Source organism: Drosophila serrata, unplaced genomic scaffold (assembly GCF_035046125.1).
Source record: "Drosophila serrata isolate PLE 108 unplaced genomic scaffold, ASM3504612v1 contig_272, whole genome shotgun sequence".
In the NCBI taxonomy this organism is placed as follows: Eukaryota; Metazoa; Arthropoda; class Insecta; order Diptera; family Drosophilidae; genus Drosophila; species Drosophila serrata.
In genome coordinates, this window is record NW_028257170.1 from 4,390,261 (window position 1) to 4,413,497 (window position 23,237).

Below are 23,237 nucleotides of genomic sequence, written 5' to 3' on the forward strand. Positions count from 1 at the left end.
AAGATTAAACTCTATTTTATCTCAATAGGTTCTTATTTATTGTTAAGTAAAGTTTGTTATGCCATTCATCCCAATAACATCGTTTTATTTTTTCTGTGTTCCCCGATCAATTTTTTATTAATCTTCTGAATTCGAATAAATCGAATCGGGGCAAGAAATCAACAATTCAATTCAAGGGAAATCGTTGATCAAGGTGTGATTTAGGCGTGGGCGTGATTTTGCTTTCTACCAATTCGGTTAGCCTTTTGATTAGCATTTTCGTGGATCTTAAGTCGGTCAAGTTCACTAAAAAGAGTAGGGTAGATTTTAAGGTTCTTTCTACTAGCTCTAGAGTTTAAACTCGCTGTTACTTTATGGTTTTCTTTCGCTGGAATTTAGGGGCCTGCAACCTTTGGCTTTTAAAAGTCAAGTAATTCCCGCAGGAATGCAGTTGGGCTCTGCTGTTCCACCAATCGGTGGGTCGAATCTCCTGGCCATATATCACTGGCAACCACGGACCAGCACTCTTTTTTCTGTTGCCAATTCCTAGAGTGCCAGCCAGGGCCCAGACGTGAGCCGACTGACAATCATTCAGCTACAAGTATGTGCAGTGTGGATACACACACGTATTTGGGGAACACGCAGCCTAGTAAAAGTTATTTGGCCAAAGCAAATTCATTATAAATTCTTCAAGACCAGGCAAAAAGAAAGTCCCAAGAAAGGTGCTAATTCATGCCATCGGCCGATCAAGCCGGAGAAATGGGTCGAGGTGGGCGACGGAGATGGAGCCCAGCACCGATCCGTTCCGTTCCGATCCGATCCGAGCCGAACCGAACCCAGAACCCAACCCATGCCATTCCACGCCAGGCCAAGGCACTTAGTAGACCACCACCGAAGGTGTTGCCTGCTGTGGGCTGCTGCAATGTGTGTGCATATATATCGCCTCACATATAGCCACATATAATATGTGTTCTTTATGCCATACTGGTTTCCGAAAGGAAGAGACGAGACAAGAACAATGCCAAGTTCAGCAAAATACAACAGCAGCAACAAAAAAAGAGTGTATAAGACGACGTGTAAGAGGTGCGAGTTGCGTGGTGCGAGGAGAGAGAAGTGTAAGAGATCTTGCAGCTGCCTCTCCAACTCCATCTCCATCTCCATCTCCTTGTGGGCGCTACGGCAACGGCTTTGGTGTCTTTATTTTTTGTGCTTATTGGGGTCACTTACTTTGACAGAACTTCTACTTAAGCACCGGTATTCCATTTTGTAGCAGTGTGTGTTTGATGGTCGATGGTTTCTTGTTGGGTTTATTGGCTGTACTTGGGCCGTACTGTGTACTGTGTACTGTGGGGTACTTGGTACTTAAGCACTCGAAGCACTCTCGTTCATATATATCGTTTCTGGGGTCCGGACTTGACCAATTCACGAATTGGCTTTACACTTCACACTTCACGACCGATGATGGATTTTAAGTTAGGCGCACGGGGAGTGTATCGTATCCCTCTGATCTCTGTGATCCGTGATCTCTGGCAATGGCAATGGTAACGCGAACCGACCAACTCGAGCGCTCAACCTGAACTGACGGAGCAGGTAAGGTTTACCATTCCTTAAGCACTTGGTGCTGCCTCGTCTGCGCATGCGTCGCCGCTTCTGCCTCTGCTTCTGCTTCTGCTTCTGCTATTGCCACTGCTGCGATCTTCGGGCACATCGTCGCGCCTCGTAACCTGTTGCCGTCGTGTGGCCAAGTGTTGCCGCTGCAGATCGGGAATGGGACCTCCTCCCGCTGGTGTTGTGGGTGCCGCCAATCTGGATACATGTGCAGGCAGGCAACAGGACAGGAATAGACCGAATAGCCGATCAGTACCGCAAGGATTATCGTTAACAGGAAATGAATTCCAATTTGAATCTCGGTTTGACAAATGCTGAAAAGTTTAGAGATTCAAATTATAGAATGACCGTTAGATTAATCATTGAGAAACCTAAATTTTAAATGTAAATGTATTTTTCTATATTAAAGGTCAGGGTATTCTATGGTAAGAACACTTCCTTATCTTTCATATGAAAAATCACTAGGATTTTAGTAAAGGCATACAACAAATATTCTATGAGAGTTTAATCCTAGTTCCTTCCTCCATATCAAGCACTGAGGTCAAGGTGTGGGGTGGTGCCAACGATGTTGTTGACATAATTAAGCTGGGTTTTGGTGGTTGTCGTGGCTGTTGTTGTGCCTGTTGTTGTGGCTGTTGTTGATCGTCCTGTGACTCTGCCGGGGGCGGCATCAAACGAACGGCACGCAAGAGCATCACAAAGCATCCACAGCAAATACATACAATACAGCAGACGCAAAAACATACTATAAGGGCTGGCAGCAGGATAATCAAAAGCAACCTGTGTGCCTTCAACATATTTGCGCACGCCGATTACAGGGTACAACCCTTTAGTAGCAGTCCCTGCTGATACAGCAGAAACAGCAGCAATAACCAATGCAGCAGAGTAATGCTATTAGCGCCAGCAAAATGCCAAAGAAGAGGGCTAGGGTTGGTCCAGGACCGAGCTTGAGGAAGAAATCGGGAAAACTCTTCAAATTCATAGCCTGCAATGCTAAAACCTGCGCCGAACGTCCTTGGCAAGTGTTAAATTTAACGAATAATGAATATATATATTAAAAAAAAAAAAATGTTTGTAAAGTGTCATATTAAAAAGGCACATCTGATTGAAAAGACCTTTCAACAAGAAAGAAAACTAACTTCGGGAAGCGATTGCAATTGAATTAAAGGATCTAATAGGAAAATCAAAGCTTAAATTATTCCCATTCTTTGAATTAATATCTATCTTTATTTTTGTATTTGACAATTTTTTATCATGTACATTTTATGTAAAAATCTATATATGTATCTTAATGTAAATATCTCAAATTAAGCCAAATTACCAAGTAAAAAAGTTCAACTCTCAAACTTTTGATGGGAAAATCTGAATCCCTTGCCGCCTTTGGTTTCACCTTCAAACGAATCTGAAAGCATTGCAAACTGACTTATCTACTTGCATGGGACCCTTGTTAATTGGTTATCGATTATAACGTTACATAATTGAATATTCTGTAGATGCCATGCCTTGCTCCTCTCCCGATCTGCTCTGTCTGACAATTAAAAGACGCTTTTCATTTTCTTTTGGGAAAGTTGCCGAGCTATATTAGTTACAATTCGCTTTGGTTATTATCGAAAAATGAAGAAAACGCCGAAAGGCTACAAATAAAAACTTTCATAGTGGTTGTAACTTTTCCCCTTGGCCACGGCAAATGCGCGACATTTCAAGTCAATTGTCGAGTTTACGCGCGACGTGCAGAAAAAGTGTTTGCCTTCGGGTGTAAATAAATAAAATAAAATAAAATTGACGGTAACAATTGAAACAAACGTAGCGGCGGACCAGCTCGACAATGGCCGCTTGGAATGAAACACGAGAAGCGGTCGCCTCCAAGTGACACGACACGCATGCGCAGTGTCAGCGCAACGCAGCTTTTCAGCGAAAGTGACTGAACGAGTTCCAATTGTCCCAACGCCTTTATCAGAGCCTAACAATTAACTGGCGTAATAGTGGCAAAAAAAAATACAGTTCAGAAATGAAAAGCCCGCAGAAGTTACTGGCCTCAGGCTTGTCATCGACAAAAGACCACATTTCTAATGGGCTGTAATAATTACTGATGCGTCTAGACATTACATTTTTATTTTATTTATATGTGATCAAATTGGATAATATTAAATTAACTCTTTCACCCACCACCTGTAACAAAAGCTCAATTCAAAAACAAAGATTGCAGACTCTTATAAACTGTTGATTCCAGGAAAGCCCTTATGAGGGATTACATGGCAACAATTTATTTAAATAAAAATACAAATAATAAAGCGAAATAAATAAGTTAACAAATTCAAATTGTGAAAGTAAGTCAAACCAAAATCTAAATAAAAATGTTCATTATCAACTTGTCTTTGTGTGCGTTTCTGACGTTCTGAAGTTTTAGCTCTGAAATTGTCAGTACTAAAATGTTTTTAAATTCACGTAGAGCAGAAATTTTGTTGCAGTTCTAAATACGTTTGGTTTGGTTTGGTTGATTGTTAAACGTGTCGTTGTCGCGCAAATGCATGTTGACCATCGCTCGTTGACACACCGAGTGCTCGACAGACCTGTGTAGCCATAGAAGGATACACATCTGTTAACCAACACTAGACGTCTGCAGCAGAATAAGGCAGACAACAACTATATTAGCCATATAATAGGAGCACCGACGGCGTGATTGAAAAAGAGCTGAAAAAACCTCGATAGTAAGTGCATCAAGTGAAAGCATAGTTACATAGTTTTTAAAACATTGATGTATTTGCAACATCCCAACACTGCTTTCTACAGCCAGACACTCAGAAACGATTTTCCTGCTGCACTCTGGTAACGCTAGAGTGCTTCTAATTTGCTTAAGTATTAATATTGCTCGTGCCAATTGGAGTATTGTTGGGAAAGGTTCATTGCGAAAAAGAAAAAGGTTAAATCTCGCAAAGTTTTAAAATTTGTTTTTTTGTTGGAACATAGGGAACATAATGCAATTTAACTGACGTTATTTATAAAACCAATTTCACCTTTTGTTTACCTTTGAGTTATCGATAGTATCGATACTAAAATCGGTGTGCTTGCAGCTCTAAATTGGACCGACGGCAACAACAATTGACAGATAACAACAACAACAACAGCGGCCAGCGTGTGTGCGTTCCCCTGGGTGTGTGTGCGTGCGTGTGAGATTGGAAGACAATGGCTGCAGCTGCGGATCTGGTTGTTCCTACCCTTGCCAGTGAGTATTATCCTTCGGATTCACCTCCAACTTGTCGCCAAAAGGGAGCCCTGACTCCGGGCCATCGATGGCACCCGCCTCCGCCGCAGGGGACGGCGGGAAAGGCGAAAAGTCGAACGACCTCGTGTTCGTTCTCCATCCGTCTCTCGTGCTAACCTCTTCCCTCTCCTCTCCGTCTGTCCACAGTTCGCTCTAGCGTGGCCGTGGAGTTGTGGTCGTCGGCGGGCTCCAAGCAGCCGTATGAGCACAAGGACCACTTGCCGCGCGAGGAGACGAAGAGCTCCCGCTCGATCTGCTTCAGCCCCGACGGCCGGTACTTTGCGTACTCCAACGGTCAGGCGGTCAAGGTGCTCGAGGCGAGCAGGGATAGCGCTGCCAGCTGGCCAGTGATTGCCACGCTGCCCCGGCCGAAGGCCTTCTACCTTAACTTCTCGCCACGTGGCCGATATCTGTGCACCTGGGAGAACTATGCCATCACCAAGGACCGGCCGGAGGGGTCACCCAATCTGTTAGTCTACGAGGTTGCCACCGGCGAAGAAGTCTTTGCCATAGTACAGAAGAACCAGACTGACTGGCAACCGTCATGGTCGTCGGATGAGTCCATCTTTGCCCTGGTCGTCGGCGGTGAGGCTCTGTTCTACGATCTAGGAGAGGGAGCAGAGAAAGGATTCACGAGCACCTCGCGCAAGATTGGCGGCAGTCGCGGCGGTATGCTTTCGCTGGGACCCGGCAACAGTCCGCCCTTCCTGGCCTTCTACACCCCGGGCGCCAAGGGTGCTCCGTCCATGTGCAAACTGTACAAGTACCCGGCTCTGGGCCAAAACCAGACGGTTGCGTGCAAGAGCTTCTTCCAGGCCGACCGAGTTGAGATGCTGTGGAATAAGCGTGGCAGCGGACTGCTGCTGCTGACCAGCACTGAGGTGGATAAGAGCGGAGCCTCCTATTATGGCAACCAGGCGGTCCACTTCATGGCCACCAAAGGCGATACCTGCTCAGTGCCCCTCTCCAAGGAGGGCCCGGTGCACTGTGTCAAGTGGAGTCCCAAGGCCAATGAGTTTGTGGTCGTCTATGGATTTATGCCCTCCAAGGCGGCCCTCTACAACCTTAAGTGCGATGTGGTCTTCGACTTTGGCGAGGGGCCTCGAAACTGCGCCTACTTCAATCCCTTCGGCAGTCTGATAGTCCTTGCAGGCTTCGGCAATCTTCCAGGAGCCGTCGAAGTTTGGGATGTGGCCAAACGTGAAAAGTTGGCAAATCTAAAGTGCGCCGACACCACAGTCTTTGAGTGGCATCCCAATGGCGAGTGGTTTATCACCGCCACCACGGCTCCCAGGCTGCGGATAAGCAATGGGTGAGTAATTCTCTCAGAAAACATTATTGAAGGTATAACAACGTATTTTCTTGTATTTAGCTTCAAGGTTTACCACTACTCTGGAGCACTCCTCCATGAGACCATGTGGCCGCAGGGTCAGGAGCTGCTGGGCATCGAGTGGCAGCAATTCCCGGACAAGACCTTTAGCGAGCCAAAGATCACCAAGGCCAAGCACGAAGGCATCAAGTCAAGCCAGCCAGAGGCCAGCAAGAAGGCCTACACACCGCCCCATCTGCGACTGTTGAAGGAGGGAAAGAATCCGGAACAGTATCTGCCCCAGCCGAGCATTCCCGGACTGGCTCCGGCAGCAGCAGGTAATACACCTCGGCAGTTTTGGCACAGGCAGTACGACCTGGACAATCCCATCATGCGACGGGGCGAACAGGCCCAGGTCCAAGTTCAGGTGGCGCCTGGCGGACGCGAGGGTCAACCGGCGACGGGGACCTCGAACAGCCGTCCCTTTCGGCGCTATCGGCCTTATCAGCATAAGCGCTACTAGATTCACAGCTAATCAGCCATTTCTCTTCACTCCTTGCTCACACATTCTGTATTAGCCATGCCAATTAGGATTAGGGATTGACGCGGTCGTAAGTAGGCTCGGCCATGTGTTTGCTAATTGCTGTTTGCATTTCTCCTTCGCCTGCAGGTGGTGCCAACAATAAGAGGAACAAGAACAAGCCCAGGGGCCCCAAAAAGGATGTCAACGTAGTGAACGGCGGTGATGCGGACTCTGCTTCTACAGATGTAGCTCCTGCAGCAGGTGTGCCGCCAGGTGGTGCCCCAGGCGCTCAGCAAGCGCAACCAGTACCAGTGCCAGCGGCTGGGGAGGAGCAGCGCAGGCATCACTCGCAGCAGAACACCCCCCGACCAAGATACCAACAGGAGAACGCCGCTGATCAGTCACGTAGCCAGGCGCAACAGCATCCCTATTCCCCGGGACAGGGGCAGGGACAGGCTAATGGCCAGAATATCAGCGAGAAGGAACGGAAAATCCGCAGCGTTTCCAAGAAACTTTCTGACATCAAGAAGCTGAAGCTGCGCCGCAGCCAGGGCGAGAACCTGGAGCTGAACCAACTAAACAAGATTAAGATGGAAGCACGGTACCTGGACGAGCTCAAGGCTCTCAAGTTGTCTGCCTAGGGGGGACGGGCGACAATGATAACCAAAAGCATAGCGATAACGAAGACGACGACGACGGCGGCGACGGCGAGAAGAGAGCGAGAGAGAGACCAATGTGCGGATGCGAGGAGTAATTGCTCTTGTAATTGTGATACACACCACCTCTTCTCTGCTCCACTCCACTCAACTCCACTTTCACCACCTCTGTCCCCGTCCCCTTTTCTGCTGTCTTACGCTCATTTTTTTGCGGTGCGCACTTTGCCGCAAAACAAACATGGTTCTAGTTAAAAACATTTTTCTACTATTTGTGATTTCTTTACATTTTTTGGCAAAAGCAAACAACAACTTCCCAAGCAAACAACAAATTTATGTACCAAATTGTGCTACCAAGTAAATAAAAGGTGTTTCCACAAATGATCTTCGAGTCTTGTGTCCTCCCAGCTAGCTAGCTCTCCCAGTTGGACTTCTTCTTGATGAACTCCTCGCGCCCGTCGTCCTTAACGGCCACGTAGTAGCCCAGGCTCTCGTACTTGTAGCGCATGTAGGCAATATAGCCAAAGACTCCGGCAATGGCGGTCAGCCCCAGTCCCATAATGATGGCGTTCTGCAAAAAAAAAAAGGCCGGGTTAAAACAAATGTATCTCAATTCTCTGGTTGAATCTTACCGGCTTTGCATACAACTCAAAGTTGATCAAACGGAAAACTCCTGTGGTGCGCATGGAGCGGATGCCATCGCCCGGCTTCTGATCCTTGCCTTCACTCATTCTAATTTTCAAGTATGTTTCAATATAATCCTCGAAATATTGCACAATTCTCTTGTAAATATAAACATGTGTGAAGAAGAAAGAGAATGGAGCATTGTGGGGTAGTGTGACCGTAAATGCGGTAAATACCACGGATTAGATGATGCGATGCCTAAATACCACAAATAACAGCTGTTCTTGGATAAAAACATGAACTTAAATCGCGCTATTTATTTACATTCCCTTGAAGAGTCTGATGAGGACTTGGATTTTGTACCTCGCAAACCTCGGGTCTTCAGGGCGAGACCAAATTTCCTCAGGGATATGGAAGACGAGGAGTTTTTAACTAAATTTCGGATATCCAAATCAACGTTCGCCTATCTTTTGGAAAGAATCGGAAACAAGATCGAAAGCCAAACTACTAGGTTTGTCCACCTTTCTTTGTTGTTAATAATATTAATTAGTTAATATTTTAGAAACTTTTACTTGACACCGGAGGATAAGCTAATGCTGGCCTTGCGCTACTATGCTTGTGGGAACTTTTTGATAGCCGTCGGAGACTTTTGCCGGGTGAGCGCAGCCTCCGCCAGTCGCACGGTCAAGGAGGTTTCCTACAGCATTGCCGCCCTGTCCCGGGAATACATTAAGTTCGGAGAGCCCGACGAGGTTCAGGAGGATTTCCATAGCATCGCCAACTTTCCGAGAGTAATGGGCGCTGTGGGCTGCACTCACATCCAGGTGCAGTCTCCGGCTGCGGACCAAAGCGAGATGTATCGCAACCGGAAAGGATTCTTTTCCATCAAAGTACAGGCCGTGTCTGATGCCAAGTTAAACATCCAGGATTTGGTAGCCAGGTGGCCGGGCTCAACCCAGGAGAGCATTATATTCGACAACAGTCGACTGAAAAAGCGGTTTGAAGCTGAGGAGTTCGGAAGTACGTATCTTTTGGGCGATTCCTCCTACACTCTAAGAAAATACATGATGACACCACTTCGAAAACCTATAACAAAGGCTGAAAAACTCTATAACGAGTCGCAGTTCAAAACCCTCGAAGTCGTTACAAAAAGTTTCGATGTTTGGAAACATAGGTTTCCGGTACTGTCCTTTGGGATGCGAATTAATATTGATACTGCCAAGGTGGTTATTGTGGCCTGTGCCATTCTTCATAACATTGCCATTAGTGTTCAGGATCCTGAGCCACCAATTGATGAGGATTTACCTTTAGAATCACTTGACTGTGTGGAATCGTACACAAATAATGGGACAGTCAACAGCTCTGATGAGCATCATAGAAACCAGTTTATAAACGAATATTTCCATAGATAACTATACAGAAATTACGGGTTTTTAAGAGCTTTTAAAGTTAGGGACTGTTGATGTTTCATAATTTGAAGGTAACTTAAAAGAGTAAGTTAGCTTTATAAATATTTAATTTGTCAAAAATCTTAATATATTATCGCCTATTCTAATTTAAAATCCTTATATAAAATAATTGATAAAATAGTCTACAATTCGGGTTGTCATTTTTTGGAGGATTCCTGCTAAAAAAAGAAAGAAAAATGTAATTAAAACGTATATTTAAAATATATTCTTCGTAATGCTTACATTCATTTTCCGTTTCTTTTCAGCAATTTCCAAATAGAGTAGCTCCCGCTTAGCGCTCAATGTTTCCATTTCCTCCATATGCTTTTCCTGTGCTCTTAGATTTTCCTGTTCGTAGAAAGTGCGTTGTGCTTTAATTAATTGCAACTTTTCTTCCTGAAGTAAACTTCCAACATCGATTTTTGTTCCTCGTTTTTTAGATGATCTCTCAATCGGCGACGTTTCTAGAGTCGATGTATCGTCTTGGCAGCTTTCCTCATTTAACTCGATAATATTATACAAGGGTTCTAAAAAATAGACTTTTTGAAATAATATTTATTTAAATACAAATTTACTGACCTTCACTTTCGGCTTTTATACTAGAAGAAGGACCTTCATCTGCCATTAATTGTTTTATTTTTTCAGCTTTTGTTAAAACTATTTTCGATATATGTTCATTGTCATAATTTCCTTGTTTTACTTTTTTCTTTATATTATCATATTTGTTTCTCAACATCTTGGCAGGACGATGAACACCAGTGATCTTAGAAAAGAATTCAGCTATGTCTTTCCAAGCTTCATCCTTTTGTTTCCAGGCTACTGCATCATTTCTGGTACTCTCAATGATGTCCTTCCTATCCACCACTAAAGCAATGAGAGCATTCTCCTCCTTGGGAGTATAATTGAGCTGTCTTTTTCGTTGATTCTCCATTTCCATATCTTCTTAAACCCAACTCTTTGCTAAACTCCTTAATTTCGTTTTCACAATATGCTATTAACAAACAGAAACAGCTGATTTTTTGCCATTCACAATGAACTATTTTGTTAGGGGTACTCTCATCATCTAATCATAGCTATAACGCTTAACCGCCAGTTAAATATATTTAATAAAATAAAAGCAATAGGGAAATACCTTTTTGTTTTTGGTTTTAGTTCAACATTATTTTTAATAATAAATATATTTATATATATTTTCTTTTCACATATTCAGGGACAGTCAAATTCAAACTGATAGCCGCGATCCACAAAACTAAGACCCCGCTCAGAGTCTATGGGAAAGTCGGCAGTAAACACTATATAATCCCGATAGTCCGGCGAGCATTTGAGATTCTGCCAAAGAACAATAAAGATCATTAGTTAGAAATACGATCTCCAATGATCCATTTGATAGTTACCGCTTTGTCCACAAAATCCTCGAAGCCACTGAGTTCGTAGTATAGGAGGAGGGGTGGTGATCGCCCGAAGCCAGGCTTGTGCTTGTGGGGCTCTCGCTGTTTAAGGACACTCAGTGCGCGGGTCAGGAATTTGGGGGTGAGTTCACGGCAGTAGGACACGTCCAGGTGCTCCAGGCGCGGACACAGTTCCACAAACTTAAGAAGTATGTCGTCGCTCAGGTCGTTCCAGTTACGTAGGCAGAGTAGGCGCAGGTCTGTCATACAGGTGTAGCGTTCAAGATAGTCGGCTGGATGAGTCCAACTGCAGATGGCAAGCCGCTGCAGCCGTCGATGCGTCCAAATGGGCAATTTCTCGTCCCAGCCGGGCTCTAGAGGCATATAGTAGCCGTCCACTGCGAATCCCACAATGTTCTCGGCCTTACGCTCCATTATCTCGTAAAACTCGCTGACCTCACGGATCTTGTGGTCATAGCTATCCGGACTGACCAATGGCGGTATGTGCCACTCGTTGTCCAGCAGCACAACCAGCTGTTTGAGGGAGGGTAGGTCCAGGACAGCCGGCAGAACGGGCTTTAACGTGGCGAGGTTTAGCTTGAGCACGGTTAGGTTCCTAAGGCTAGGCACACAGTTCACCAGCTGCAGTTTGCTAATCACGTCGTAGGTGCGTATGTCAAGCACCCGCAGGTCATGCAGCTTGCTGTGAAACAAACGAGCGAGTGAGTGACACACATTTGAGAGGACCGGAGGCTACTTACTGACACACCTCCTCCAGATATTCCTGCTGCAGCTCATAGGCCTTGTGCCAGTCCTCGTACAGGTGAAGCTCCTGCAGGTGCTGGAACTGGGACAAGTAACGACCATCAATGGGTGTTGTGAGACGCAGCTTTCGAAGTCCCGGCAGCAGCCCGGCTAACTTGCGAATGCTTCGATTCGACGGATAGCAGTCCACGTCCTCGGGATCGTAGTAAAAACTGGCCACTGCGGGCAGCTCCGAAATGTGCATCTCGTCCAGATCCTTTAGCAGGGCGCACAGACAGCTGCTAACGCACATCTCCTTGATGTGCGGCCGCATCTGCGATAGGAAGTAGATGAGATCCTCGTAGTTAGGCAGCAATTCCCGCCACTTGTCCAGGTCTAGCTGCTCGTAGGCACGGCTGGTGCGCCACTTGGACTGGCAAATGTGTTGGAAGCGTTGGCAGGTTCGCGAGAAGGCCACCTCGGACGGCAGGTCCTGGAGTCGATCGAAAATCTCCTCCAGACAGTCATCATTGAGGCCAAGAATCCCTGGAAACGGCTGCGTAGCCATGTCAGTGTGTAATTGCTGATCTTATGCGGACTCCGAGGGGGTGTATGTTAAATGAATAATGTGAATTACAGCCGACCTGGAGGTATCTCTCTTATTTTGCGTTGCGTTGTTCAATTGAATAACAAACAAAAATACATTGTTCTGCGGCAGTGTGACCGCACGTGGTCTGCCCATTAACACCAAAACTACACTTATTAATAATTGTATTTGGTCACACACTTTCCGAGAACGTAAATAAAACAAATAGGCTTATTATTAGTAATTAGTTGGAAATTATTAACAAATAACAATCCCAAATCATAAAAAATTCCATAAGATTTGTGTTATTACACATCTTTTAAGGTTTTTTCTTCAACAACAATAAGGACAACAGCTGATATGGACGTGGGTTTGACTATACCACACAGCTCATTTTTTTGGTTTCTAAATGGAGGATAATTTTTTTTTTTTGAATATATTGTTTAATGGTTCGGTAATATAAATGAAGTAAGCTGCTAGAAGTATAACTAATGTAGTTTAATTGATCAAATTGTCTTATAATAAGAATTTAAATCGAATTAAATTCTTTCAATGCAGTTTTTACTGTATGATTAGTGTTGCACAATGCCGATCTGTGTGCCAGGCATGCCAGACTCTCCCTCCGTGACAAGGCTGCCAGATCTTAGAGAAGACAAAACACGTGTGTGTGCGCATTCTTTTTTGTGTCAAACGAGCGTGCGGCTAGATCTTGATTGTGGTCCGAAAATATAGAGAATCAGAGAAAATAACATGACAGAAGAATTGAAATTGTGCCATGGAGTCGTCCTGCAGCATTTGCTGTCCGTGGACAAGAACCTGGCGAAGGTCTATCAGCAAAAGACGAAAGCGGTAAGTTGGACTGCAGAGCGGCAGCAAGTGCAACGAGTTTGGATGCACCCCACGGCGTGCGATACATCGGCAGGGCAGAGATTTACAGTTAGCTGGATTTCACTCTAGAAAGAGGCATCAGTAGCTTTCCACTTGTCGCACATGATGCCCCAACGATGACGACGACCACGTGTTATTCACTAACCACAACTCTTGCTTTTTTCTCATTCGCAGCCGACTCTAGGCAAGAACGCACCGGTGGTAACCGAACTTATCAAGTTCTTCCAGAAAAACAGTCCCGTAAAATTCCCGGCTATTAAGGCGGCGGCTGGCAGCAGCGATGACAGCGATTCAGACTCCGATGCAGCGCCAGCACCTGCCAAGAAGCCGGTGACAAATGGTAAGGCCGCCAAGGCGGCTTCCTCTAGCAGCGAGGACAGCGACTCCGAAGAGGAACAGAAGAAGCCAGTGGCCAAGGCCTCCCCAGCTAAAGCAGCGCCCGCCAAGAAGGCCGACTCCTCGAGCGAGGACAGCTCCTCGGAGGATGAGGCACCAAAGAAGGCAGCACCAGCCAAGGCTACACCTACCAAGAAGGCCGCCGCATCTTCCAGCGAAGATAGCGACAGTTCCGAGGAAGAAAAGAAACCCGCGGCAAAGGCGACCCCGGCAAAGGCTGCTCCTGCCAAGAAGGCAGAGTCCAGCAGCGAAGACAGCAGCTCAGAGGAAGAAACAAAACCAGCCGCCAAGAAGGCTCCGGCCAAGGCAGCGCCGGCCAAAAAAGCAGAATCCTCTAGCGAAGAGAGTGATTCCGATGAGGAGCCAGCCGCCAAACAGGCGGCGCCTGCTAAGCCTGCCGCTAAACCGGCGGCCCCTTCCAGCAGCGAAGACAGCGACTCTGAGGATGAGAAGCCTGCAGCAAAGACCCCAGCCAAGCCGGCTCCGGCCAAGAAGGCAGCTTCTTCCAGTGAGGACAGTTCTTCCGAAGACGAGGCACCCAAGAAGGCGGCTGCACCAGCCAAGGCCAGTGCAGCAAAGGCTGCTCCAGCCAAGAAGGCCGATACATCCAGCGAAGAGAGCGACTCGGATAAGGAGGAAGCTCCCAAGAAGCCGGCTGCCAAGGCTGCATCTGCTAAGAAGGCCGAGTCCGAGGACTCTTCCGACGATAGTGACAGTTCCGAAGATGAGAAACCTAAGGCCAAGGCTCCGGCTAAGGCTGCCGCCTCGAGCAGCGAGGACTCCAGTGATGATGACGCGCCAGCTGCTGTAAAGCCAGCTGTTAAGAAGACCGCGGCACCCACCAAAAAGGATGATAGCTCCTCGGAAGATGACTCCTCGGAGGATGAGGCGCCAGCGGCCAAGAAGCCAGTGCCAGCTAAAAAGAAGGCAGAGAGCAGCAGTGAGGACAGCGACTCTGAAGAGCCCGGCGAGGCCAAACCCCAGCCAGCGGCCAATGGCGGACAAAAGCGCAAGTTCAGTGGCGGCGATGCGGATGAGGCCACTCCCAATAAGAAGTATAACAACTTTGTGAAGTCAGGAGAGCAACAGGTGAGTTTGACGGATCTTAGCATATAAAGTTAACATATATTTGGGGTTTATTTAAGCTTGTTGAAATTTTAAATAATGGTTTTCTAATAGAAAAAGAAAGAAATCAGTATAAGATATAATGAAATATGAAAGAATATAGGATATTCTTAAAAGAATTATAGAAAATTAGTGATAGAAACTTAGATTTTGAGGGGAATCCAAATAACTACTATTTACTTACACATTAACTACCTTATTTATTTTATTATCAAAAATTTTAGTTATGAGCATTAGTAAGTCATCCTGTTACATGTTTTCTTGGTCTGATCCCAATTTAAAGCTGTAACTGTTGTTACGCTAAACGTTTCCAAAACAGTTGATAATAATCACTTGCTATTCGCAGAATAATGGCTTCACATCGACGCCCAACAATAGCCACAATAACAGCTGGAACAACAAACAGTTGAACAGTGGGGGAGGAAGTGGCCGGAGACGGTCTCCCTTCCGACGGGTTCGTACCGAGGAGGTTCTGGTAGATTCACGTGTCCAGGACATGTCCTTTGAGGCCAAGGTGAGTGCCGTAAATGCATTTGAGTCGCGCGTGGCTTTGGGTGTGTGTGTGTAGTGGGGATTAAGGAGCAGGCGTCGGGGATTCGAGGTGCTAAAAAGAGGGGCAGACACACAAATTAGCAAGAGATGCGCACGCCGCTTAAACAAAACTCAAATCATTTGTGGCACTTTCCTGACCCATTTTGAACTTGCATTTAAAAAATGTCTTTGCTAATTTGTGGTTTGCCCCCTTTGGCATTTCTCCTCCCCTTTCAGGATGGCGGCTTCAAGAAGCACAACAACGGACGTGGAGGTCGTGGAGGCTCCGGTTTCGGAGGTCGTCCAGATCGCAGCACCTGGGAGACCAACAAACAGAATGGCGGCGAGGATGGTGGTGATGGTGGCTTCAAGAAGATGGGCGATCGCCGATCCTTCGGTGGCTTTGACAACAAAGGACGTGGTGGACGCGGAGGTGGTGGTCGTGGAGGCGGCGGCGGCGGCGGCTTCGGTGGACGTGGAGGCGGCGGTGGTTTCGGTGGACGCGGAGGTGGCGGCCGTGGAGGCGGCGGCGGCTTCGGTGGCGGCCGAGGAGGCGGTGGCGGTTTCGGAGGACGGGGCGGCGGTGGCCGTGGAGGTGGACGTGGCGGTGGTTTTGGCAATAAATCATTCGATTCGTCATCGCCAAAGCCGAATAAGAAAATCACCTTCGACAATTAGAGTTTAGTTTAGTTAGCGCCACACAAACACACACGCATAAGCACACGCCACCCCTAGATGCAGTTATGTTATGGAATTAACTTGTTTATATTATTTGTAAACCACGATAGAAAAACGCCGCCGGCTCCTGGGGCGAACGAGCCAACAAGGACCTAAAGCACACGCGCGGCAAATCCTTTAAACACGAAAAGACCAAGAAGAAGCGCGGCAGCTACCGAGGCGGCCAGATTGACGTCGGCGTCAATTCAATCAAGTTTGACTAGATTTATAAACATAATGCAAACTATGGAATAATAAACTATGTAACAGATACGTTTATTAAGTAAGCCAGACGTGGAGTAGCAACTGTGTAAGAATAGTTTCTTATATGCAATACTTTTGCCCAATTGAAAAATTGTTTCCATCTTAACAAGGTCCTATAGTTTTAGAACCGTGAACTGGCGGTCAATAAAAACCGCGACCAAGCTAATTAGTCTCAGACATCTTTTCCTTTCGTTTTAAATGGGCTTCAATAATATTTAAATCGTGGTTTCATACTTTGTTGTATACGTTTTGATTTTGAACAAGATTTCCTTGATTTTTCAATACATCTTTTTTAGATATTCCCTCTTCCCTATAATTGTATTTCATTTTAACAACTTTACGTAAAAAAGATTTACTGAAAAATCAAATAAGATTCAATAGCGATTAGTTAGAAGCAAAGTTTGAATTATTTTCAATCATATATTGGACATAATTAAAATAATTTCCATTATATTATTGTTGATAGCCCTTTTTTGGATTCCGACTTACAAGAACTTCAATAAGTACAAGTTAATATTATCATTTGTCAAAAAAAAAACAAACATGTAATTTAACTTAAGAGAAATTTAAAGAAATATATGTATTTTACATAATTAAATGGGGTTTCTTATAAAGGGAAATGGATAAGAACTATATAGAAAAGTTCATAATTTTGTAAGTCTATTGTTTTGAAATTTAAATATTTATTTATCTGAATTTGATGCTTATGGTATATGTGTATGTAACTAGGTTTCCATTTATATATATCTTCATGATCTTTCACATTTAGTAATCGAAATGTATTGTCAAGTGTTTGCTTCCACATACATACGTACATACATAAAGTATTATGTGTGTGCATATAAAGACGCCCATTATAAATACATATAGTTTTATATATTTGACACTCGAGGGCGTCCAACAATAAAATACAAATAATAACATCGAGTTAGTGAGTATAAAACAAAAGACGGGTCATGTAATTATAAATCATATTATTAATAATAATCACATTTGTGTATAAATGTATGTAAATTTAATAATAGTTTACATAGAATTCGTTTTCTATATGTATTTCGAGTTGCGGTGTGTGGGTTCGAAAGGTAATATCAGCATATCAATTTACAACGATTTCGAGGCTTTCTCGTGGGTTGGTAACATCCGAGATTCTTTGTGTGTGAGTGTGAACTAGTTGGAGGTGTTAGGAAGGCTTTTTGGGGGTGCTTTCGTTTAAAAATAGTTCAACAAAATACATTTATATATATAGTTATATATGTAGTTAGTAGTTATATGAGATTCCTGTCGGTTCTTAGCTTCTTCTTCTCCCTATCTTCCTGCCACTCCTCCTGTTTCTTGTCCGCCAGCTTATTCGCTCATGTATGGATAGTTGACGTCGCGCAGCGGCACAAATGTCTCCTTGATGGACTGCGGCGATGTCCAGCGGAGTATGTAGTGCGGTCCGCCGGCCTTGTCATTGGTGCCGGACATTCGGCCGCCGCCGAATGGCTGCTGGCCCACCACAGATCCAGTAGACTTGTCGTTGATATAGAAGTTGCCAGCGGCCATTTTGAACTCCTGTAGGGCGCACTTGACCCACTCCCTGAAATCAAATTAAATTATTATTATATTCTACACAGAAATCATTTAGGAAGTCCTACTCATCCTGTCCGAATACTGCTCCGGTTAAAGCAAACTTTGTTGAGGTGTGCACCAGCTTCATGGTGTTAAACAGATCATCTTCCTTGTACACATAGATCGTTAGGACGGGGCCAAAGATCTCCTCGGTCATTATACGATCCTTTGGATCCTTGCTAACCACAATCGTGGGATCGACAAAGTAGCCCTTGCTGTCCGAATAGGTACCGCCAGCAATTATCTCCAAATTCGGTGACTTTTTGGCATGCTCAATATAGCTGGTAATGCGTTTAAATGCTTTGTCATCGATCACAGCCGATGTGAAGCTGCTGAAGTCTTGAACGTCGCCGATTTTCAGCTTCTGTGCCTCGCACAGCAGCCCGTCCTTGATCTGTGGGGTGAGGGGTTAGCACAGGTTAGCACTGCGTAAACATCGCAATCAGAGACATATTCACCTTTGGCCACAGCGACTCGGGCACATACATGCGCGAGCAGGCGGAACACTTCTGTCCGCAATACTCAAAGGCCGAGCGTATCGTTGACGTGACCACCGACTCAACGTCGGCAGACTTGTGCACAAAGTGGAAGTTCTTGCCGCCACATTCGCCGGTCAAGCGCGGAAAGTTGACGTAGTTGTCGATGTTGTTGCCCACCTGCTTCCACAGCCGATTGAAGGTTCTGTCAGACAAAGGAGAAAGGAACGGGGTAGGATCGGAAAATCAATAGAGCGACAATTACTTACGGCACCGAGCCGGTGAAATTGATGCCTGCCAGGTGGGGGCTGGCGGTAATGGTGTCTCCGAATACAGGCCCATCGGCAGGCACAAAGTTAACGACGCCATCGGGCACTCCCGCCTCGCGCATAATTTTAAAAATAACCCAGTTGGAGAGCATGGCCGTGTCCGATGGTTTCCACAGCACACCGTTACCCTAGAAAAGGAAAAGAAAAGGGGGTGAGATTGAGCTTAGTAAGTTGATTGGAAATTTAAGGACTAGCTAGCCTTCCTACCATCAGAGCTGGTGTGTAGGACAAGTTGCCGCCTATGGCCGTAAAGTTGAAGGGACTGACAGCGGCGATAAAGCCATCAATGCCACGATACCGCATGGAGTTCTTTGTGACCTTGATGTTCTCGCTAATGGGCTGATATTTGGCGCATTCCTTCAGGAAGTAGGCATTCATTCTGCAAGTTTAATAATTAATTTATTTAATAAATCAATACAGCATGTCCTTGTTATTAACTTACCGTATAAAATCAATTAACTCTGCTGCCGAATCGATTTCCGCTTGAATTGCCGTCTTGGACTGACCCAGCATGGTGGCCGCATTTAATTCCTGACGATATTTGGTCGCCATTAGATCGGCCGCCCTCTCCCAGATCTTCAAACGCTCCGCCAGCGGCACTTGATCCCACATTGGTTGCGTCTCCACAGCGGTCTTAATGGCCTTCTCGACGAGCTTCTTGTCGGCATAGTAAAAGCTGGCCAGCTTATGCTGATGATCGTGTGGCATGACCTGGTACCTAACCTCCGATGTTTTGTATTCCTTGCCGCCGATCACAATGGGAATCTCTTCACATTTCGAGGCCGTATTCTTGAGAGCCTGCACCAAGTCTTTGCGCTCCTGCGAATTTTTGCGATAGGTCAGAATCGGTTCATTAAGGATGGGGAAATCCTTGAGGTTCAGATCAGGCAAAACTGAGCCCAGGCTGCGAGTTGAGCTGGAAAAATTAAATATTTATTTAAAAATTAATTATGTGAATAAATGCATTTCTACTTACTTCTTCAGCACGCCCAGCTGCAGATTGGAGCATCTGAGGGTAGTATTATGCAGCATTCGCAACATCTTGTGGGGATTTGAGGGCCTGGTCTCCTTCGCTGCCGGATTATATAAGGTGTCTTGTCTCTCTCACTCACTCTCTGGATTCCTCGACGTTGACGGCACGTACCACCTAGAATTCAGCTATCTGGGCGATAAGCCAGCGAGGTAGACACAGCGACAGCGCGGGGCGAAATGAAATGAAACATTTGATTAGTTCTTATTTATCAGCGGCCTTGGCAATTCGTTGGGGGCCCGCGCCGAGTCGCGTGATTCCGATTTTGATAAGCGGCCAAACGTGAAGCGACCGACACACACCCCCCTGCTGAACGCTGATAAGATAATACACACTGCCTCGCGTAATTATACCAACTTCTACACTTTGCTGCGATCTGCTATATTCTGAACTTTGGGAGCAAATAGGTTGTGCAAGTTTACTTGTTTTTATCGATATCCAAGTTCCCTCCTCGCTCACCAACACACTCACGTGCACGGCAAGAACGTTTGTATGTATGTATTAGCAACGAATTTGACAAGCATCAGCTGTTTGTGTCTACGTACGCGCACAGTGGAATGAAAGTAAGCGGGTGTTGATTAAAATTGATTAAACTTTGTACTTCCTAAAAATGATATGTAGAGGTATTCTTTGTTATTAAGTATTTAAATAAATATAAAATTAATTTAAGAAAACGCTTTAATCAGATAATTTAATCGCACTTAAAGACATTAAGCCGGGAACTCTGTGATAGTTTTAATGCCTTTTTAATGGTTCTTTGTATATCTTTTATCCACTGTACGCTGGCTACGGAAATTTCCTATTGCCGAAAGCAGAAAGGGGGATGTGTAGGGGACTTGACAAGAGGTACTAGTTCTTGTTGTTTTTTAACTGACGCTGCCTTGATTTATGAAATTAAGCGTTGTGAACAATGGCTCGCGCGAAGGGGGATGCAAAAGCGGTGCAAAACACCCCACGGTGCGCGTGAGCGGGAGAGAGAGAAATGTCGAGAGTGAGTCTAGCAAAAATGTGGAGCAAGCACTTTTTAACGTAGTCACACCGCTTGTTCTCCTTCTTTCGCCTGTTTTCTTTGCATTGTTCGTAAAGTGCTTAAGTATTATTAAACTTCAGTGATTGATTTTTACCAGAGAAACGTATGTCACAAGTGGCTTTAATTTGCGGGTAAGTAATAAAATTCATTTAATTCGTAACACAGCTGTAGATACACACACACACACACACACACAGCCGCACGGCGCACACACAGGCGCATTAGAATGCAGCCAGTTCACTTGGTTTTAGCTTGTTTTGTTGCCGATTTTGTTGTTGTTGTTGTTGCTGCTGGCCATGTAGCTGTTGTCCCCAATTACGCAATGCAATGTTTTTGTGCCGTCTCTCGGCCTTCCCCCATTTCGCTTTCAATTTAGCCCATTTTTGATGTTTAATTTGATTCCCTTTGTGACTGTATTCGTCTTTCTTTTTTTTTTTCGCTTACTTTATGTTAGTTTCAGCGACGGCGGCGACGAATTTTGGGGAGAGTAGCGCGACGTCCGCGTTTTTGTTGCGATTTGCGATTTCTGTTTTTTTTTTTTTTCGTGAGACTGGTCGAAAATATTTTGCCTGTTGGCCCAACGGCCGATAACGATAGGTTTACTGACTGGGGCTCAAACAAAATAGTAATATACGCTTTTTAACTCTTTAAATTCGACAGGGATATGCCCATTTATTTTGTTTGTGTAAAATCACATTCATTATTCAATCTTAAATGGATAAACGTACATAAAAATTCCTATACGCCAAACGGCGGGATGTACCGATAGCCGATATAAACTCATGGTGGCCAGACTGATTGAAAAGCTTTTCAGCTGGACCGCAGCGCACCTTTCAACACTGTTTTCCAATAGCTATCGATAACGCGATTTATTCGCGGTAAAAGTGAAAAATGAATCATATTTAAAAAACTGGCGCCTTGATATGAACAATCGTATATAATAGTTTATCACATTCAGCCGAACGTCTTAGCTGTAACAGCTTAGGCTATAAACCTTAAGCTAACTCGTGGTTTAGAACTTATTTTTAGGTTTAGATAAATAAATACATTTTTTGTTCATATTTGTTTCCACATTTATTCTTATATAATTTTTTTTTTTCAATTTTAAAACCCTGTATGGTTTGTCAACCCTGTTAATGGCAAACAGAAAAACTTTTCGATTTGAAATTAATAAGCTGTTGGTTAAGTTATGCAAACTGCAAGGGTATACAAATTCGGATTCCCTTAATTAACTGCCTTTCTTGTTTTGTTTGTTCATATTGTACATTACATAGTAAAGCCTACGAATTGAATGAATTTGTGAAATAAAAATAGGTCAACTGATTAGGCCTGACGCGACTTTAACGAGCTCTTAATTTGATGGTTTAGTGAGTCACACTAATTTTCTAAAATAACCTGTTCAAATTGAAATACATGGGAAAATTTAATTGAAGTACAGGGAAGATCTTTATGTTTAAAATATTTACCATTTTTTTTACTTATTTAAGATTAAAAAGAGCATTATAGAAATAGATTAAACAGTTTTACCGAGTTGTTTAAATTTAAGTTTTAACAATGAATATGAATTTTTCTAGAATTTAATTTGTTGACCATGGGTTTATACAAAGTATTCTGGATAGTTGCTTATTAAAAGTAAATATAGTATCAGCTAAAGGAAATAATAAGAAATATTAAAAGAAATATTTTTAAAACAGACTCAATTAACATGTTTTTTTTATTCAGAAACCATACAACCATAATTTTGTATTGTTGTTTTATTTTTAATTATTTAAGTAGTTCTTTATTTTTAACAACATTTAATGTAAAGATCCCATTATCTATTGTAACTATATTCTGATACGAACACTTTCTAAGACTTTCTAAAACATAGAATTTAGTCAATATTTTTATTTATTACAAGTTAAACACTAAGAATAGTAGGAGCAATACTTAACAAATATGTACAACTAAACTAGACTAGGATTCTTGAAGCACTTCACTGATCTCCTGTCACTGGACACTGTATCAGCCGTAGTATCCTCCGCTGCCCGCACTCGCCGTAGCGAATCCTCCACTGCTGCTGGCATAGGCCGTGTCTAGAGGAGGAAACAGGTCCAGAACACTTGTAGATTATGCGGGAGAAGGAATTGGGGAAGGGTTTGGGGAATTCACGGAATACTCACTCATGCCATTGCCCCCGAAGGGATATCCGCCGAACGAGGGATACCCGTACTGCCCGTATCCGCCGTACATCGAATACGGGTTGTAGTTGTAGCTGGGGTACGACGAGTAGTATGGATATCCGCCATAGCCGTAGGGGTATCCTCCGTACACGCCATTGCCATAGATGTTTCCATAACCAGAGCCCGCTCCGGCACCCGCTCCCGCACCACCGCCGTAATAGGGATATCCGTAGTATTGGCACTCGGAGAAGCGCAAAAACATGGCCAGCAGGATCAGAGTTAACCAGCGGCAACTGCTCGTCTGTTTCGTTGACATGGTTTCGCTGTGTGTAATCCTCGAACGTTGACTGAATGCCAAAATTCTCGGCATTAACTGTTTTTATATGGAGCTCCAAGCCGGTCAACGTTGGCGATTTATAAAGCATAAAACGCTTTTTTAATGGAGCTTAATCGGCCGCCCATCAGTGGCCGGTCGCTCGGTTTGTTCGTTCGTGCATGACCCAAGCGGCGTATACGCAATTTTTTGGCATAACGAAAATCCCGAATGTATTTAA

The 23,237-nt window shown here is 44.6% G+C and overlaps 7 protein-coding genes across 22 annotated transcripts; 2 read left to right on the top strand and 5 right to left on the bottom strand.

Moving 5' to 3' along the window:
- The first annotated feature begins 4,527 nt into the window (after window positions 1-4,527).
- On the top strand, window positions 4,528-7,715 carry eIF2A (eukaryotic translation initiation factor 2A). 2 transcript variants are annotated; one of them, XR_002320017.2, is made up of 4 exons: window positions 4,528-4,810; window positions 4,997-6,161; window positions 6,222-6,769; window positions 6,829-7,715. XR_002320017.2 is itself a non-coding variant. In XM_020961576.2 (4 exons), the coding sequence occupies exons 1-4, from the start codon at window positions 4,771-4,773 to the stop codon at window positions 7,320-7,322; spliced, it is 1,974 nt and encodes a 657-aa protein (XP_020817235.1). In that variant the 5' UTR covers window positions 4,528-4,770; the 3' UTR covers window positions 7,323-7,715. The 2 variants fall into 2 exon arrangements, 1 of the variants encoding a protein (XP_020817235.1); XM_020961576.2 differs by having other exon boundaries at window positions 6,222-6,496.
- LOC110190916 (small integral membrane protein 8) lies at window positions 7,595-8,190 on the bottom strand. The gene is made up of 2 exons (XM_020961577.2): window positions 7,967-8,190; window positions 7,595-7,905 (listed from the first exon to the last, which is right to left on the bottom strand). The coding sequence occupies exons 1-2, from the start codon at window positions 8,063-8,065 to the stop codon at window positions 7,747-7,749; spliced, it is 258 nt and encodes an 85-aa protein (XP_020817236.2). The 5' UTR covers window positions 8,066-8,190; the 3' UTR covers window positions 7,595-7,746.
- Window positions 8,191-9,456: 1,266 nt separating this feature from the next.
- Window positions 9,457-10,465, bottom strand: LOC147643496 (uncharacterized). 2 transcript variants are annotated; one of them, XM_086834410.1, is made up of 3 exons: window positions 9,986-10,465; window positions 9,650-9,933; window positions 9,457-9,582 (listed from the first exon to the last, which is right to left on the bottom strand). In XM_086834410.1, exons 1-3 carry the CDS (start codon window positions 10,341-10,343, stop codon window positions 9,565-9,567), a joined length of 660 nt encoding a protein of 219 aa, XP_086690536.1. In that variant the 5' UTR covers window positions 10,344-10,465; the 3' UTR covers window positions 9,457-9,564. The 2 variants fall into 2 exon arrangements, with proteins under 2 accessions (XP_086690536.1, XP_086690535.1); XM_086834409.1 differs by having other exon boundaries at window positions 9,457-9,585.
- A 103-nt stretch (window positions 10,466-10,568) lies between these two features.
- LOC110188530 (uncharacterized) lies at window positions 10,569-12,486 on the bottom strand. The gene is made up of 3 exons (XM_020958298.2): window positions 11,556-12,486; window positions 10,801-11,497; window positions 10,569-10,735 (listed from the first exon to the last, which is right to left on the bottom strand). Exons 1-3 carry the CDS (start codon window positions 12,104-12,106, stop codon window positions 10,613-10,615), a joined length of 1,371 nt encoding a protein of 456 aa, XP_020813957.2. The 5' UTR covers window positions 12,107-12,486; the 3' UTR covers window positions 10,569-10,612.
- Window positions 12,487-12,732: 246 nt separating this feature from the next.
- Nopp140 (nucleolar and coiled-body phosphoprotein 1) lies at window positions 12,733-17,139 on the top strand. Of its 2 annotated transcripts, XM_020958259.2 has the most exons (4): window positions 12,733-12,973; window positions 13,187-14,497; window positions 14,880-15,047; window positions 15,853-17,139. In XM_020958259.2, the coding sequence occupies exons 1-4, from the start codon at window positions 12,875-12,877 to the stop codon at window positions 16,003-16,005; spliced, it is 1,731 nt and encodes a 576-aa protein (XP_020813918.2). In that variant the 5' UTR covers window positions 12,733-12,874; the 3' UTR covers window positions 16,006-17,139. The 2 variants fall into 2 exon arrangements, with proteins under 2 accessions (XP_020813918.2, XP_020813909.2); XM_020958250.2 differs by lacking the exon at window positions 14,880-15,047 and having other exon boundaries at window positions 15,302-17,139.
- Window positions 16,707-21,332, bottom strand: P5CDh1 (delta-1-Pyrroline-5-carboxylate dehydrogenase 1). Of its 13 annotated transcripts, none has more exons than XM_086834407.1 (9): window positions 20,193-20,363; window positions 19,914-20,095; window positions 19,438-19,619; window positions 18,904-19,377; window positions 18,669-18,840; window positions 18,402-18,589; window positions 18,115-18,337; window positions 17,683-18,050; window positions 16,707-17,624 (listed from the first exon to the last, which is right to left on the bottom strand). In XM_086834407.1, exons 3-9 carry the CDS (start codon window positions 19,500-19,502, stop codon window positions 17,390-17,392), a joined length of 1,725 nt encoding a protein of 574 aa, XP_086690533.1. In that variant the 5' UTR covers window positions 19,503-19,619; window positions 19,914-20,095; window positions 20,193-20,363; the 3' UTR covers window positions 16,707-17,389. The 13 variants fall into 13 exon arrangements, with proteins under 13 accessions (XP_086690533.1, XP_086690528.1, XP_086690525.1 ...); XM_086834402.1 differs by having other exon boundaries at window positions 19,438-19,623; XM_086834399.1 differs by having other exon boundaries at window positions 19,438-19,623; window positions 19,849-20,095; window positions 20,193-20,342.
- Window positions 21,333-22,257: 925 nt separating this feature from the next.
- LOC110191055 (uncharacterized) lies at window positions 22,258-23,031 on the bottom strand. Its single transcript, XM_020961784.2, has 2 exons — window positions 22,684-23,031; window positions 22,258-22,596 (listed from the first exon to the last, which is right to left on the bottom strand). Exons 1-2 carry the CDS (start codon window positions 22,997-22,999, stop codon window positions 22,526-22,528), a joined length of 387 nt encoding a protein of 128 aa, XP_020817443.2. The 5' UTR covers window positions 23,000-23,031; the 3' UTR covers window positions 22,258-22,525.
- Between the last annotated feature and the right edge of the window lie 206 nt (window positions 23,032-23,237).